The sequence below is a fragment of the Haemaphysalis longicornis genome, unplaced genomic scaffold (genome assembly GCF_048455015.1).
Source record: "Haemaphysalis longicornis isolate Haplotype H1 unplaced genomic scaffold, Haemaphysalis longicornis Haplotype H1 scaffold_7, whole genome shotgun sequence".
Lineage (NCBI taxonomy): Eukaryota > Metazoa > Arthropoda > Arachnida > Ixodida > Ixodidae > Haemaphysalis > Haemaphysalis longicornis.
The window spans coordinates 66,311,167-66,329,579 of NW_027526422.1; the positions used below are offsets into that span (position 1 = coordinate 66,311,167).

Below are 18,413 nucleotides of genomic sequence, written 5' to 3' on the forward strand. Positions count from 1 at the left end.
GCTAGTTGCCTTTGAGTCGTATGTCAAAGATGCTTTTATCCACAAACAGCACTGTCTTTCTGTTTTCTTTGACTTAGAAAAAGCATACGATACAACTTGGCGTTACGGCATACTGCTTGATCTCAAGGCATTCGGTGTGTCTGGACATATGCTAAACACTATTGAAAGTTATTTGTCGGAGCGGACATTTAGGGTAAGAGTAGGGACAGTGGTATCAAGAACATACATACAAGAAAATGGGGTTCCCCAGGGTGGAGTATTAAGCTGTACTCTGTTTATAATTAAAATGAATTCACTTGGGAAATCGTTGCCACCCTCAATCTCCTACTCAATGTATGTTGACGACGTCCAAATAAGCTTTAGGTCATGCAATCAGTCCATATGTGAAAGGCAGATACAGTTAGGTGTGAACAGGCTTGCAAAATGGACGGAAGAAAATGGTTTTAAATTGAATCCTCACAAAAGTACATGTGTGTTATTCACAAGACAGCGTGGAATTCGTCGAGAACCCGATGTCACACTGAACGGAGAACGAATTGCTGTCAAGAAAGGACACAAGTTTTTAGGTGTTGTACTTGACGGAAAACTAACGTACGTACAGCACTTAAAGAAACTCAAACAAAAATGCCTAAAAACCATTAACATTTTAAAAGTGTTGTCACATCAGTCTTATGGTGCTGATAAAGACTGCCTTCTACGTCTCTTTGTGAGTTTAGTTAGGTCACGTATAGACTATGGAAGTGTAACATACGGGTCCGCGTCTAAAACTGCCTTAAAAATGTTAGACCCAGTACTACATTTGGGCCTACGCCTTGCCTCTGGAGCCTTCAGGACAAGTCCAATCCAGAGTCTTTATGTAGAATGCGACCACTGGTGCCTAGAGCACCAGCGTACTTATACAGCACTCCTCTATGCTATTAGGACAATGTCTATGACGAATCACCCATGCAATTCTATTGTGAATGACATCTCATCCGCCCATTTGTATTTAGCGCGCCCGTCGATCCCTGCCCCTGTAGCCTTGCGTGTCAAAGGCCTTGCAGAGGAGATGATGGCATAAAAACCATGATGGTCTTTAGATGATGGCATAAAAACCTGTATCGCCGATACAGTCCCACCTTGGGACATGTCAACTATTCATTGTGACACATCCTTTAAACAAATTGACAAGCGTCGTGCACCCCGCGAATTGATTTTACAGCATTTCTTAAGTTTACAACACAGATATCCATGCGCCTCTTTTTACACAGATGCTTCCAAGTCTTCTTCTTCTGTGTCCTGTGCTGCACATGGCCCGGACTTTGCCAGCACAAGGACATTGAACAGAAATTGTAGCATCTTTACAGCAGAAGCCTATGGTATTCTAATCACAGTGGAACACATTACACAGAACAAAATACAACAATCAGTCATCTACACAGACTCCCTAAGCGTAGTAACTGCATTGGATTCCTTTAAGCCCACAAAAAACGTTATTCTAAACCGCCTTTTTAAAGCTCTTATAACTGCCTATAAGTCAAAGCTAAAAATACTTGTTTGCTGGATCCCTGGACACAGTGGCATTCTGGGCAATGAAATTGCTGACCAGAACGCCACTTTGGCGGCCCTACGTAGTGGTGTTGATGTAGCACAGGTCCCTCACCTCGATCTGAAACCAGTAATCCGGAAGGGAATCCGTAAATGCTGGCAGCACATGTGGGACACACACACAGACAACAAGCTCCACTCAGTAAAACCAAACCTAGGAAGATACACAACAGAAAAACAAAACAGATTCATTGAAGTATCCATTTGCAGACTGCGAATAGGCCACACTTACGCTACACACGCATATCTTTTGAATGGAACACTCCCACCTGTTTGTAACAAGTGTGGGGAACGACTCACCGTCCTCCATGTATTAATTGAGTGCAGATTCTGCAATGAAGCCAGAAAACGGCATTTCCCGAAAATATATACCTACAACATTCCACTACATCCTTCACTGTTTTTAGGAGATGAACCTATGTTTACAAACAAAAGTCTTTTAAGTTATCTTGCAGACATCAAGTTTTTAAAACTCATCTCGTACAGTGCGTGACCTCAGAGCCTACGAGCAGTGAGTGAGGCCCTCATGCTCCCTTTGTCCGCACGGGAGGCCCACTCTCGTCGCATGCTCTTTGGCTCGAGGTGCATCACGTTGCACCCATAATCCATTTCAGCCACCTTTATGAACATCTTCATGCTTTAGTGGACGGGCCCTCTACACCCATATATACAGTTTTTTAAGATGTATCATACTCATTTCATACATATTTTAAGCACAAACATGACTATTGAAAGACCACATAACATAGTTCTGGCGCTCTTTGGTCTTAGAAACCCTTGCGCCAATAAACCACAAACATACATACATACTGCTTCACACGTTTTCTTTCATATCTCTGTTATTTGTTCGAAGATTGCGATGATGTTGGTATCATTGTTATCGGGACTAAGCAGTCTTTCTAATAAACCCAACTTGTATTTTGTCTTCATGGCTCCTTTAAAAGCCTATTCAGATTGAACTGCATTGCGTGTGTGAGCATTATTTTTTTTTAATGGGAATTTTTTTTCTTTTTTCTGTTCCTTGCAGAAATCCTGGCTGTGCTGAAAGGGCACACCGGCTTGGTGAAAGGTGTGTCCTGGGACCCCGTGGGGAAGTATGTGGCATCTCAGGTAAGGTTTCGCGCCCCCCCCCCCCCCCCCTTCCCTGGAGTTCGCACTCCGTGCTGGCCTTTGTGTCGCTTCATTTTGTCCTTCCCCCCTTTCAGTCCGACGACAAGAGCTTGCGGGTGTGGAGAACGCACGACTGGCAGCAGGAATGCATGATCACCGATCCCTTCCTTGAGGTGAGCGTTTCATCATCGTTCGCTTGCACTATGGTACTGTGTACTAGAAGGTAAGGTGTGTCATGTGGGGGGAAAGCCAATGGAGAGCAAGGGTCCCTTTTGCGATGGAAGAATTGTATGGAGCGCGTGCGTTCCCCTGAGAATTCCTGTTGCAGCCAGCGCCACCTATAAGTTTTTAAATCAAACTAAGCAGTTATTTGACGGGTTTTATAAAACTTTAATCATGAAATAAAGAAAGAAGGCTATTCAGGGTAATAGATAAAGATGAGTTTAACAAACAAAGCTTCTAAAACCAACTCAACAGCGGCTGCCAGGGGCGCTGCTTACAACAGGAGTTCCTGAGCAGAAATTTTCATCGCAAAAGGGACCCCCCTAATTGGCTCCGAATGACACATCTCTCTGTTCTAGTACACTGTAACTGTGGAGAGGCGAGGGGGTGGGATGGGGGGTGATCCTAAGTGTGCGGCCTGACAGAGGGGGGGGGGGTGTATTTTCTCAACAAACATCCCGTTGCCATTGCAGTGTGGGGGAACGACGCACATCCTGCGCCTGAGCTGGTCCCCCGACGGACAGTACCTGGTGTCTGCGCACGCCATGAACAATGCGGGCCCCACGGCCCAGATCGTGGAGCGAGACAACTGGAGGACCAACAAGGACTTCGTGGGGCACCGCAAGGCGGTCACCTGTGTGGTGAGCCTTCTATCTCTCTCGCACATTCACTCCCTCGTTTTTTTTTTTTTTTTCCCATTTAATCCCTGTTACAGCGGAGCTTCATTAGGCTAGATCTTAATGTCTTTCAGCAGCCCATTATGGAACTCACAATCAAATGATTATTGACGAAATAAAGTTGGTCCTACTCTTTCGCGGTGTGCACACACCAAAACTCGTGAGGCTGCGCCTGTCTTTGAAGCGCGAGGCGTTCCGTAGGGTGAGGCATTCGCTAGCACGCGTTTTAACTCGGTAGTAATGAGGCGAAACGAGCAGTGGGTGCAGGAGACAGATTGAAGCTGTCTGAACTCGTAAGGTTGCAGTGGATTGTGAAGCAAATAGTGTCGGACCGCAGTAGAACCAGGACTTTTGGGAGTTGGGGGTGGGAGCAAAGCGTCGCAGGCGTTCAGTTCAGCATAGCGCTTTTGCATTTAGAAACCTTCAGAAGTGCGTGGGTGCCCTCGGACTGTCCTAGGACTGTAGGTTAGTTGCACTGGCACTACCCAGTGATTCCAGTGTGGATGTGTTGTGGACCGAAAAGGGCGTGGTTTACGTGCGTCGTGTTGGAAGCATTTGGCTTGTGGGGCCGCACCGATCCAGCCCAACCTGACCACCCAGCGGCGTAAATGCATCGATTTGACATTATCCGAGAATGTGTGTGCGATTGCGAATATGTCCATCGATGTATATCAGCAACATCAAAGCCATCGGGATCGTCGACCATTACTGACAGTGACTTTACGGCACTGCTGGTCATCCACATTCACGAGCCGGAAGGGCCTTCAGTTTTTTTGTGCTTGCTCCTTTAGTGCACACACGTGTGAAGGGGGTCAAAGAAACACATTTTATGGGAGTCGTGTGCATGGTGAGCTCACATTTACTCCCTTTTTCGCACTTGCTGCTTTAGTGCATTCCACAAAAAGGAGTGGGAAAAACACCTTTAGGTGATCCCCTCGCGTGCCAAATGACACACCGCTATACTCGGGAACAAGTTAAGAAGGGCAGTAGCTCGTGTACAGTATCACTCCGCCTAAGTGACGGACCCGGATGTTAACGGGCACGCACGTTTTGAAAGGAGATTGCTATGAATGCGTGACATCTTCTGTCTTTTCCCACATAGTTTGTTTGCCATTGCTGCAGTCGTTTATAAGCATATGAAGTCCCAAAAATCGGGGAAACGGCTCATGCCATGTTCAAAATGTTCCCAGTAACGCACTACTTGCGTCGCGTGGAGTTACATCTGGCTGCGGTGATGAGGCACAGCGGCAACTCTCGTTGCCGTTCTTAAAGGAGTAGTGACACGACATTTCAAAGCTGAGATAACTATGCAAAATACTTCCTTTTTATCAGGAGATATCTCCCAGCACGTTTCAACTGTGACAGTTCAGTATGACATATTTTAAATCCATTTTAATCTTTGCCCGCACGAGAAAGCCCAGAGCAGGCCAATATGACATCATCTGCTCCTTTCCCCAAACTGTCGACGTCAAGACTCCCACGACGTTGCCAACGCACTGGCTGCGGTTGGTGCGCTCTGCTACGCCGTGTGTACACGTCATGGTTTTGGGACTGACGTCATGCTGACTGGGCGCGGCGGGAGGGTGGACACATCAACCTATCTGGGCGCGCGCGCGAACTCGCTTGTGCGCGCATCCAGACCGGCGGTTGTGCAACAAGAATAGTGACGTCACGGGCTCCCTCCTGCCATGGCGGCCGCCAGGCGTTCGTTTTGTTGAAACCGAAACTGGCACAAATAAACGACGCCGTAAACGATTGTTTTTGCTGCTATCTACTGTCTCATGTGACATTCCATGATTAGTGGGCTGGTAGGCACCCAAAACACAACACAAAAATTTCGTGTCACTACTTTAAGCTGTACCCGAGGACAGACACGCTGTGACGTGGTTGAGCATGTTGTGGGAGCATCAAATACAGTGGTAATCAGGCCAAGTTATTGAGTATTGGCATTACTGAGTTACCAGTGTACGTTAGCAGGCTAGCCGCACTGAGTGAGAGGGATCTTATTTTGACCAGCCTATGCGTCTCTGCGTGTGTCGACCAACAGCTTTTTTTTTTTTTTAAGCTGATGTGACTATTGTTATTCATGTTCGTCTTTCAGAGATTCAACCCACACATTCGGTCAAAGCTGAACAAGGACAACAGCAAGGTAATGATTTTTTTTCATTTGCCTTTTTACGGGCATTTGCATTTGTCCCACGTGGCATAGGCGACGGGATCGTTGCAAACCGCTTACGAGCTTCTTCTTGTTGATCCCAGGCACAGAATTTCTGCTGTTGTGCCATCGGAAGCCGGGACAGGTCTCTATCAGTCTGGGTGAGAACTTTCGCATTCTGTTTTGTCCCGATCTTAGAAGGATCCCGCAACACTCTTTAAGCAGTGAAAATAAACCTGCGCGACGTTTAAATTACACTGCCAGGAATACCTGAGCCATATATTACACGAGCACGTGAAGCGGTGAGCGCGCAAATTGCTCTGAAAGGCGCGGAAAAACCAACCGCGCTGTCTTCAGTTTTCCTCATTGTGCGCCCCTAGCACGGCCTAAATGTCATTGCGACCATGGCTGTCCTATTGGCTGTCGCTGGTCAACTTCGCGGCTTATTTCTCACATTTCCTGTGACGATCCGCCGCTACCGGCGTTGTGTACCAACCTCCTCTATGCCTAAATCTGTACGCACAGTTCTGGCGTTACTTTTGTGTTTTGAGTGCGCACGGAGTTTGAGCGACGAACTCAAATACTCCCTTTTCAATGAGACCACTCGACAACAAACGTTTATTGCTTCAAAAACGCCCTACCAGCCTGAGCGCGCATGTGCGAGCAGGCAGCCATGCCTGCTTTTTTGTGGCACCCGAGAAAAGGAGAAAACTCCCCGGCCTGTGATATATCGAAGGCCGCCAAAGAGAACGCCGCGAGCTGCCCCCCTCTCCAGGAGAGAGCGGGCAGCTTTCGTCACATATTCTGCGCTCAAGTTAGTAAAGAACAGTTATGCTCAATTTCTCATCGTGCGTAGTTTCGGTGATAGTGAACGAATTTTCATAATTGTTGCGGGAGGAGATTGCTGGGACAATAGACTTTACCCCAAAATACATTCCGAGTAATCGATGGTAAGTGCTGCGGGGTCCCTTTAAGGTTGTCTTTCTTACTGGGTGATGTCTTGAAAAAGGGCTGTCTGATTCCCTGATGCATTCTGTCCTTTTTTGTTGTTGCAGCTGACTTGCCTAAAACGGCCACTCGTAGTGGTGCACGACCTGTTCTCAAACTCCGTTCTCGACATATCTTGGTATGTACACTTGTTGAGTAACAGTTGTAGCCCTAGTGCATGGCTGGTGTAAGGGAGGGTAAGGTGGGAGGGGTGTAATGTGCCACCAGTGTCACAATATGGCACTGAGGGGCACACCTCGGCAAAGTTGGCGCGGCTCACTCAAACTCACTCACAATTTTTTTTTTTCGAATCACCACTCACTCAAACTCAGACTCAATGCTGAGCAGCACATCTGCGCTCACTCAAACTCAAACTCACATTGAGCTCAAAACTCAGAACTCACTCGGACTCAAAACTCAAAATGTACTCACAACTCAAAATGTACTCAAACTCAAAATGTAATCAAAACTCAAAATGTACTCAAAACTCAAAATGTACTCAAAACTCAAAATGTACTCAAACTCAAAGTGTACTCAAACTCAAAATGGACTCAAAACTCAAAATGTACTCAAACTCAAAATGGACTCAAAACTCAAAATGTACTCAAACTCAAAATGAACTCAAAACTCAAAATGTACTCAAAACTCAAAATGAACTCAGAACTCAAAATGGGCTGAGAACTCAAAATGAATTCAGAACTCACATGGCCTCACAGAGATTGAGACAGTCAGAGAGTGAGAGTGAGAGTGTGAGTGAGAGTGTGAGTGAGAGTGAGAGTGTGAGTGTGACTGAGTGAGAGTGTGAGTGAGTGGGAGTGAGAGTGAGAGTGTGAGTGAGAGTGTGATTGTGAGTGAGAGTGTGAGTGAGAGTGTGAGTGAGAGTGAGAGTGAGAGTGTGTACCTTTTGCTGTATACCTTTTGCGATATCCTCATAATTATAACCAGAAAGCATTTTCATATTTGTCCCACGTGACCACCTCGACGAGACCTTTAATTTGATACCCCACACACCCTAGCAGGGTCATATGGAATTCATACCAGTCGAACTAACCATGACTCATGACTGTAACCAGGACGCATTATTTAGGTGTCCGACATGATTCCCCTAACTGGAACCTTCAATTTGACGCCCCACATGCTTCAGCGGCCTCACCTTGAATTTAACCCCATCTATGACTCATAATGACCATCTCATGATTCGAACTACGAAGCCTTTTTTTTATTTGTACCACGTGATTCCCCTCTTCAAGACCGTAAATTTGATACCCTACACTCCCTAGCGGGGTCACTTCGAATTTTACCCCAATATAAGACTCGCCATGACAATCTTATAACCAGGAAGCATTTTTGTATTTCTCCCACGTGATTCGGCTCATCAAGACCATTGATTTGATACCCATCACATCCTAGCGGAATCAATTTGAACGTTAAACCAATCAATGACTAACCATGACTATCTCATGATATAGCCCTACCACATTTTTGTCCCACGTGATTTTCCTTATCGGAACCTTCAATTTGATACCCCGGACACCCAGTGGCATCATTGTGAATTTTAACCTAATTTATGACCCATTTTGACTATGTCATGATAATAATCAGGAAGCACGTGATTACCCTCATCGAGACCTTTAATTTGATACGCCCTAGCGTCATGAACCTGAATTTTAACCGAATCTTTGATTTACCATGACTACGTCATGATATATCCATATCTCATGTTCGTCCCGAATGATTCCCCACATCGAGACCTTGAATTTGATTCCCCACATGCCCTCGCAGCGTCATTTTGAATTTTAACCCAATCTATGACTCATTATGACTGCCTGATGACTACAATCAGGAAGCATTTTTTTTATTTACCCCGCGTGATTCCGTTAATCCGGACCTTTCATTTGATACCTTACACGCCTTAGCCTCATCAGTTTCACTTTTCACCCAATCTAATGTGGTCATTATTCTGTCTTAAAGGGGTCCTGAAATACCTTCCGCCGATGCATGGATGTACATGTAACCAAATAAGACAATGTATTAGCAATCTCCTCCCGCAAGAATTTTGTTAAAGCGATGAGTATTAGCTGAGAAATCGTAAATCAAAAACCGCGCATTATCGTCGCGCCGCGTTTCCTCCTCTTTTCAACTGTTTACGGCGCGCGATCACTCCCTCCCATGATGCTGCGCTAGTCAGCGGTGACGTACTTCCGCATTACGCTCCTCCGACTGCCGTCTGCTACGGGCAAGTTTTGTTGACACCATGAACCCCGCACTCCGCTCAAGGATGGATAAGCAAGCGAACGAAAAATCTGGCCGCGTGTGTGCGGTGGCCTGGCCTTGCCCTTTCGCGGTGTGCGTTGCTGCAGTGCAGCACGTGACTTTTAATCGGCGGCGAACTCGCAGCCGCTGGGGAGGATCTTGCGCTCGGTCCCTTTCATGCACCGCGCACTGTTTATCCAAAAAGCGCCGTATCAGATGTGGCCCCGCTGGTGCCGGGTCTTATTTTGCGGTGGTGGTAATTCCTGCCGGTGCCATGTGAAAAAGACATTTTAAACCGATCCAGAACCCGTGCACAAAACGCTTCAATCATGTGACCAGTTCAGCTTGGGGCGACGCGTGGTAGAGAGCGGCAACGTTGGCAAAACATGCTCCCCCGCGGCTCTGAGCTTTCTAGCGCTGGAGCGAGCGCCTTTCTTTGACGATCTCAAACATCGGTTGCCTTGGCAACAAGGCACAAACCGCCCCAGAGGTCAGTTACGCTTGCGTGATCCCGGTTCAGCTCGGAGCCCCACCTCGCGACATGTGGGCACTGCAGTCGTACCACTCACTCTCATTAGGAAGTGTGAGATGCGTTTGGCATTACAGGAGGCGATGGTGTGTGTGTTGTGGACGCCTTTGTTTCGCGATGAAATGCGACGTTGTGCTTCTGCGGGTGGATAGTGCTTCCCATGGTCTGGATTATCTTTCTCGAGTGACGTACGACTCAACCTCGCATGGGGTATGTCCAGTGTGCGTGGCTAAAAGCCATCTCGGCTTGCGCGCCAGAGTTAAGTGACTTGCTGTTCGTCCCCGCAAACCGCGCGCGAGGTGAGTGCCGAATTTACGACGGGCAGGAGGAGGCAACCCATCGTCTGTCAATCGCGGTTCAGACTTGCAACGCATGTTGTGACGTTGTGTTTGTTCGAAACGCATCTCTGGATTGTTTTGAAGTGGAAAAAAATGTATCCGTCAAACCCGGGCATTTGGCTCAGGGCGTTCTCTGCGATTGCACGAAAGAAGTGCCACGGGGCTTCAACGCTTTCTTTATGGAACGTACTCCGGTAAGAGAGTATCCATGTCGTGTTATGGCCGTGTTGCATTCAATACGAACGGTTAAGCGTTTGTTTACACTTGTTTCGTTTGTCGTAAAATGTCCAAGCACTCCGGCACTACGCTGGCAGATCAGCCAGCGAGTCGACACTGAGCAGACGACTCATCTCTTTGCCGGAAGTGCGTGAAAAAGCCGCCCAATAGTAGGATGTCTAGCTCATGACGAACATCGGGGAATCGATGATGTAGACATGTGAAGATGGCGGCGTCCAAAAACACGAAGGAAAGGGTGAGAAAAAAGCGACAAACTTTGCAACAAAAGTGTGAGCTTTCCGCTGCGCGTAAAAGAGTAATACTTGGCCCAGATGACCTTGACGACCCAATCTAACGATTGCGCTACTTCATTTAGTGTGCTCAAAATGCCTTTCAGGGCCCCTTTAAGGGGCGCTGCCCAGTCAATTCAGCTAATTCATTTGAAACAGTAGAAAGGACAGCCCCCGCCCCCATTTCCCCCCGGCTCTCACCTCTTCCTTTGTGACCCCTAGTATATCAAGCCGTTAACAGTAGCAGGCGAACAACCAGCACGGCAGCGCCGCCGTGTGCTTTCCCACCACCCTTTCCCACGCTCTTAGTGGAGCCGTCAGGAGGAAAAGTTAAGACAACCCTTTTTTATGACCTCACCGGTCAATTATCACTCACGCGCCCAGCCGCGAAAATTAGGTATACAGCAAGTGCTTATGGCCATAAAAATTCAACAAGAAACTAAAAAAAATCAGACACCACCTCCCTCGCAACCGATCATGCAGATCGCGATTGGTGCCATACCCGCAGGTAACTTGAATTCCGAGCCCACAGTGACGCATGAAACTTAACAGCCAACCATAGGTGCCTGCTAGGCTACTCATATGTACTCAAACTCCAAATGGACTTAAAACTCCTATTTACTCAGAACTCAAAATGTACTCAAAACTCAATATGTAATCAAACTCAAAATGTGCTCAAACTCAAAATGTACTCAGAACTCAAAATGGACTCAAACTCAAAATGTACCCAGAACTCAAAATGGACTCAAACTCAAAATGGACTCAAACTCAAAATGTACTCAGAACTCAAAATGAGCTCAAACTCAAATTGTACTCAGAACTCAAAATGAACTCAAACTCAAAATGGACTCAAAGTCAAAATGTACTCAGAACTCAAAATGGACTCAAACTCAAAGTGTACTCAGAACTCAAAATGGACTCAAACTCAAAATGTACTCAGAACTCAAAATGGACTCAAACTCAAATTGTACTCAGAACTCAAAATGGACTCAAACTCAAAATGTACTCAGAACTCAAAATGGATTCAAACTCAAAATGTACTCAGAACTCAAAATGGACTCAAACTCAAAATGTACTCAAACTCAAAATGTACTCAGAACTCAAAATGGACTCAAACTCAAAATGTACTCAGAACTCAAAATGGACTCAAACTCAAAATGTACTCAGAACTCAAAATGGACTCAAACTCAATCGGACTCAAACTCAGTCGTGATCACTCGGCTCAAACTCACTGAAGCTCAAACTCACCATGCCACACTAGCCTCGCGCTCACTCAAACTCAAACTCACGCGTGAGTTTGAGTCCAAATGAGTCTGAGTGAGTGGACTCATGAGTGAGTTTGCCGACCTCTGCTGAGGGGAGATGAAAGCAGGGCATGTGGGTCAATTACAAAGCTGCCCAATTTTCTATTTAAAGAGAAAGTGTCCACGTCGTGGAGAAGACGTTAGCAGTTTAAACATTGAAAGAAAATTGAACTGATTCCACACAAATTGAGAAAAAAAAAAGCTGGTACAAGACATTGTATGGTTGAAAAGCTGCGAAGAGTGGGGACAACCGTTAATGTAAAGATTTGTTCATGTACAAAACTTGTGAGGGGATTTTGTAGTACATTTGCTCACCATTTAACCGGGGCAGGGTACTTCGCAATTAAGACAAACCATACCACTGTTTTCATTACCTCAGTTTGTTGGTTCTATGCTCCAGGTTCATAACAGTGTGTAGCAGCAGTAGCTGGAGAATTAACTGTCCTCTTTTGGTGTATATTCACTTGCGAATTTGGAGCAGCCCCTCCTCGCAAGTGCAAGAAATGCCGAATGTTTGCCATAAACAAACTTTCGGCGATCTGTGCACGTGCGGTAGGAATGAATGGCTCGGAAATGCATTTCACAATTGAGAAAATCGCAGCGTGAATTCTGGAATGGGGGATAGTTGGTAGCTGTGGATTAGCAAAAGAAAACCTCATTATGTAGCACGGACTTTAGGCCAAAAATAAGTGAACACGAATAGTTCTGCGCAAAAAAAGAAACGTTGAATTGCAGGGCCTAGTAATTCATTCGGACCAATTTTGAACTTCAAAAAAAAAAAAAGAAAGAAAATACGCTAGCCAGTGACATAACACAAAACAAGCTTACCGTAGTTGCACGATTCTAACGCGTACCCTTTTTTGATAAAAGTAGCCTTATAGTTTTCGTGCGCATTACAATCTGGCTCAAAACAGAAATCGGCTTTGAATGGTCCCCACATTATTTATAATGCCAGCCAGAACTGGATGGGGAAGTTAATGAAGCACAAGGAATTTTCGCTGCCAAAGTTGTGTGCGTCAAATAAAATCTTCTGCCAGGTATGTTGGGTCATGTATTTTACATCTGTGCGGTCGAATAGCCGTCAAAGTATTTTTTTCGAATTTTCATAAGTAAACTTACCTGCGCGTTGCACAATAGGGGATGCGTTAGAATGGGGCAGAAATGGTAATTTTTCTTTTTTTTAAACTTCAAGAGCCTGAGAGCTGCACCTGAAGTAGGGGGGTGATGCACATGGTCACGTACCAAAGATAACGGGGCCTTATATTTTCTTGATGATTCATCCTTTTGAAGTGTGTGAACTGTGTTTGTGCCTATCAAAGCAAACGAATTCACACGCCATCCCTTTGGCAGGAGTCAAGAGGGCACCCAGCTACTAGTTTGTTCCTGGGATGGCACGGTGGCCTACATTGACTTCACTGAGGAGGAGATTGGGAGGCCCATCAGCCCTGAGGAGCGGGTGAGAAACGGAAGGCATTTTTCTTTCTCTTTTTTTTTTGGGGGGGGGGGGGGGGGGGGGCTTCGAACTGGTGCTTATCACAGTTCCATTTTCGTCCTGTTGTATCCATTTGAAAATGAGCTTCACTCATGCAAGAAAAGGGCAGCCTGTTTGAAAATTGCAGTGCCTGGAAAATTGTGACAAAAATCGAATAAGAACAGTCTCACAGTTTGGCAACCATGTTCCCGTGGAGAGCGAGGGCGGTTGCTGAAGCTTGCTTGTAATCCAAATGTTAATAGAAATGAGGAATTGAGATATCTTGTGTCTGAGGTCTCATTCGGGGTTTGTTGTAAGTAGGCTGCACTGTAATGCAGAGCCTTTCACTTGAGGGAATATCGTCGCACAGCTGCCTTGGGTGTCGAATTTTGCTCCAATTTTTGTCATATAGTACCATCCAGCTTTTGTTGTTTTGTTTAGATATCTAACCTTTAGAGGAATGTGGGGTGAAATGTAAATTCGATAGATGCCCTCTTTTGTGTTTTTTTGTTTTTCTGTGGCTTTTATGATGCAATCTGCTCCGCATATTTCAGTTAGAAAGCGTTGGAGTGATTGCCGTATTTGCAGTGCATCAATTTGTGACAATTCATTTTACGGTTTGTTTCTACGCTTCATGCTTAAAAAAAGGAGCTTGAGTGCTGGGCTAATAGGGGCACATTGCGGAAAAGTATGCGGTGGCAGTAATTAGAGGGAGGAGGGTCTTTCCTTGCTCTTGTTAGCTTGTAATTTGTGCTGCTGAGACCAAGGACATTGGTTTGATTCCGGCTGTAATGGCTGCTTTTATGGTGGTGGCGAAACGTGAAAATGCTTCTGTGTCGAGATTTCGGCGCACGTTAAAGGTCCCCAGGTGGTCGATATTAATCTGGAGCCCGCCACTACGGCGGGCCTCATGGCCCAGGTGCAGCTTCGGCATGTTAAACCAGACAATCAATCAATCTTAACTTGTAATCAACTGTAGATATGGTCAGTTGATCTCTCTAACATGATTGAATGGAAGCTTGGGCGTGTCGGTGTTTCATATTCAACTAGAATGCACAGCCCAAAAGACAAGGACAAGAGAGGGTGCACGAGACAGTGCCTGTGCTGTGCCCTCTCTTGTCTTTTGTCCTCATCTTGTGCACTGCGCATTCTAGTCATTGAAACTCTCATTCAATCCACACCCCATCATTCCTTGTGTAAGTTTTTTCTGAATCGTGATTGATCCCTGTGGGTGCTGCCAGAGTTAGAACTGGACCGGAATTCTCAGTTTTGTCCATTTCACGTCCGCTTCAAAGTGTCCATTTCCAGCGAACCCTGACTGGCCGAAAGCAGGCGATCAGGTGTGACGCAGCACAATCAAAGGCGAGGCGTCAGTTTCGCGCACATCATTAATTGGAGGCCTCGCAAGCGCACCTACATCACGCCTGAAGTAGACGCAAAATGAAAATTTTTGAAATAGACAAACTCAGAGTTCCGTCCCTGGTCTGTTGATTGCCACTGAGTGCATGAGTCTTTCTTTTGCTTGTTGCCCTGTTATTATATTTACGCCCCCTCCCTGTTCCCCCATTTCCAGAATATGTGGCACCAGAAGCTGTACGGCAAGAGCCTCTCGGGGCCCGGTTCCCAGCAGCGGCCGTCGGGATCCACCCTCATTGAGGACCCCGAGGTGCTCAGAGCCCAGGAGCAGTACTCCAGGCAGCAGCAGCAACAGCAGCAGAAGGTGGCAGCCTCCACCACCAAGGAGGTGAACGGGGTGGCCTCGACCGGTGCGAGCCCGGCGGCCAGCAACGCAGCCACCAGCAACGCGGCCACCGGCAATGCAGCCAACTCGGTGGTGCGGCCGGTCAACACCAACAGCAACAGCAGCCGCCCCATGCCGCACATCAAGGTGAACAAGGGAAACACGTGCGCTCCCCAACTGTTGTACTGCCACCCCTTATGTTTTCACCTATGACACTTGGGGCTTCGAGAAATGGAGCCTACAGATGAGGTTTTGTAGCTGTAAGCTCGAAGCAGCAGCGCAGAGTTCGTGACGCCAAGCGCTAACCCAAGCGTTCTCAGTCTCTTCACTTGCTTGCTGCTGATGATGGTAGTGGCAGTATGCCTGACTGGGCTTTCTGCTGCATTTCAGCTTCACATTCTGCTTCTTTCTTTCTTTTTTTTAATGGAAGAAGTTGTAACAGCACTTTCCAGACTTCATTTTTCTGACAGCGTTTCTTGAAATTTGGCTCCTCTTTGGACGAGGACGGGCAGCGCACGTAACTTGAAGAACATGTAAAAGAGAAGTGTACTATAATGAACAATATGAAAGGGAACACACGAACACATAGAAAACACCCTCAGACCCAGTTATGCGTGACACGCAGCGGCCGCCGTCGGAAACAAAGTGGAAAGGGGGACGCTGTTCTAACAACTGTTCCCATTCCCGCCGTGCGACTTATAGGCTGTCGGGCGATACCATATTATCGGCGAAATGACGCAAGATGCTGCTTTCTAGAAATTCCAGCGTGTTGGGAGTGCCAACCGTGAGTGGAAGAGCGCCCTCCTTCCCCCTTTGATTTTCGCAGCGCCATCCGCGTATCATTCCGAGTCTGTTTTGAGGCTGTTTGCCACGCGTTCCTGTGTTCCCTTTCATATTGCTCATAATAGTACATACATTTGTGTACATATTTATTTATGTGCTAGATAAGGGTGTTAGATAAGCAGAGGTGAAAGGCAGCAATTGGGAACAAGAGTTCATTTTTAATAAGGCAAGCATTCTGGAGAATAAGTCGGCCGTAAACAGTGCGTTAATTACTGCAAAAAGATAAAAATTTGTATGTATGGCGAGAGATACATACAGTGTTGATGAGCATTCAAGTCAGCAATAGTTGGAATTGTCCATTTGGTTCAAGGAAATTGTTGGTGCACCCATCTTCCCCTATCATATTCGATGTTGCTACGCCAATTCATTTGGAAAAAAAAAATTAAGCTTGATTCTTCTTTGTTTTTTTTTTTTTTTTCAATTAAAGACTGAGGCAAAGCTTGACGGTGTATGTATGACCACCACCCTGAAATGGTCTCTAAACAGGCTTTTTAGCTTGGTTGTTTGGCATCATTATAGAACCCTAAATTTCTTGTAAATCCTCTGTACATTTGAACCGGGGTGTTAGAAAACTTGTGCCTCGGCTTAGTGACCATTTAGATACTCCCCAAAAGTATTCTATCTTTGTCTGTGGTTGCAGATGCCTTGGGGATTCTTCACTTTTTTTTTTTTTTTTTTTTGTCCATTACCTAGTCACAGCAAGCACTTCCTAGTTGACACGTGACAGATTTCTGGCTCCCTGCTAGCTAGACCGAATGGAAGGTTGTGGGGGCGCTTTTACCAGCATGTTGTTGAATAGCTTTTTCACAGCAGGACAGGCTGAGGAGCTGTGCAGAATACAGTTTCGTACATATATACACTAGAGGGAAAATTGGTGCCACTGTCTAGGAGAGCCGCGCTTCAGCGAGCGTTCCGTCATCTACCAAGCAGGCACGTTCAACTTGTCCTTGGCATGGCCCAAGAACAAGCTGAAAAGTTGGCTCTGGCTTTGGCTGCAAAAATGCATCAATATTACTGCAGAAGATTAATCGAATTTGTTTTATTATTACAAAATTAAAGCTCCAGAAAGGTGTATTTGTCAGGAAATATTTGGAAGCTTCATGCAAGATAAACAAAAAAAAAACCAATGTTACCTCTTTTTATTCATTTTGGCTTCAAGACGAAAAAGAAGCCATTCTGCTGACCAAGCCAAGGAGGCGAGGAACATCGCCAGCTGCAATGGCGCCGCCCACAGTGGCCCGTCAATGCAGCGCCAAATTTCCCTCTAGTATATATTAGTATGAAACTCTATGCTGTGCAGCATTCAGCTACCAATTAACTGCATTTGCCTCTTTGAAAAATGTCGCCACTTTCTGTTGCGTCCTTCGCAAAGGAGCTCGCTGATAGATTTGCAAATTTTAAGGATGGTTCGAGGGACTTGGTACTTACACTCCCACCTTTCTTGAGTGGCACGTCACACTGCCTTCTTTATTTATTGCCCTCTCCTTTTGTGTTTGAAGTGGGTGCTTTCTCAAGCGGGAAGCAAAATGGGGGGAAAGTATGGTGAACTTTTAATGAGGAACTGCTTTGCTCTGTTTGACAGGGCCCTATCGACAAACAGATTGAAACGAGGATGCCTGACGGACGCCGCAGGATCACCCCCCTCTTCATCCCTCCAGATCCCGAAGTTGGGTGAGCCACCAGTGTTGCCGCTCAATTATTGAGGGATTTTTTATTATTACCGTATTTTCGCATTTATAACCCACACCAAAAATGCGAAAATTTCAGGGGTGAAGTAGAGGTGTGAATTATATGTGGGGTATTTCCTTTGGTGGAGCTTCACTGCAATGCGCGTTGGGCCGTGATGAGCCTACAGCAGTAATAGCGACTAAGCCGCTGTTATCCCATTGACAACGCTTATTTTGCACACAAAGCTAGACAATATACCAACCTGAAAAAATGCATCCGGGAAGTCATCTGATTAAGTAGTCAACTGGGTGAGTTTTTTTGCATAAACAAATGTGTAATGTTGCTTGAATATTAGCTTTGGTACATCTGTTTGGGCAATACGCGGGGATATATATTTTTTTATTAGTTGACGTGGAGTGGGGGTGCGGGTTATAAGTGCGAAAATACAGTATACAATGCAAAACTCTCCAAGTACAGGTTTTAGAAAGACAGTAATCGTTTTCATGCTAAACACCCGGCGCCTCCCGTCTTCTTTTTTTTTTTTTTTTTTTTAGTACTATTAAGGAGACATCAGAGCGAGTCATACATGTTGTCTAATTACTTGATGAGCCTAAACTGTTCAAATTAGTTTTCAAGCTTTTTGGGGCAGATTTACAAGTGTATTTATCGCGGGAAATGTACATAGACAACACTAACATATCGTGAGGTCACAATTTAATGGATTGTGGAGCCATTTGACCTGTACAAACTGTACACAATTAAAAAGAGATTTGATATCAGCCTTGGAATAGGTGAAAACCCCCCCAAAATTTGAAAACTGGGTTAGCATCCAATTACAGCAAGCAAGCAAGGCATTGCAGGTGTTAGCTGGACCAGACAAATAAGCTTTTGCTCGATATTTTTATTCAATTGCCACAAAAAGAATTGCGGAGCTCAGTGGCATAATGCAGCTATTAATAAATGCTTAACGTGTCATTTGCTGCACACCGTTAAAGAAAAGGCAGTGTGAAAGTAGGGACCTT

The 18,413-nt window shown here is 45.8% G+C and overlaps 1 protein-coding gene across 2 annotated transcripts in view; it reads left to right on the plus strand.

Moving 5' to 3' along the window:
- Hira (histone cell cycle regulator-like protein) overlaps nucleotides 1–18,413 on the plus strand; it is a 47,478-nt gene that overhangs the window by 14,554 nt on the left and 14,511 nt on the right. The window contains exons 6-14 of one of the 2 annotated variants that reach the window (XM_077677639.1): nucleotides 2,615–2,697; nucleotides 2,793–2,870; nucleotides 3,393–3,560; nucleotides 5,698–5,745; nucleotides 5,856–5,912; nucleotides 6,807–6,877; nucleotides 13,019–13,124; nucleotides 14,713–15,027; nucleotides 17,306–17,394. In XM_077677639.1, the coding sequence (XP_077533765.1) occupies nucleotides 2,615–2,697; nucleotides 2,793–2,870; nucleotides 3,393–3,560; nucleotides 5,698–5,745; nucleotides 5,856–5,912; nucleotides 6,807–6,877; nucleotides 13,019–13,124; nucleotides 14,713–15,027; nucleotides 17,306–17,394 (1,015 nt within the window). The remainder of the gene's footprint in view (nucleotides 1–2,614; nucleotides 2,698–2,792; nucleotides 2,871–3,392; nucleotides 3,561–5,697; nucleotides 5,746–5,855; nucleotides 5,913–6,806; nucleotides 6,878–13,018; nucleotides 13,125–14,712; nucleotides 15,028–17,305; nucleotides 17,395–18,413) is intronic. The other variant, XM_077677640.1, reaches the window with a different exon arrangement.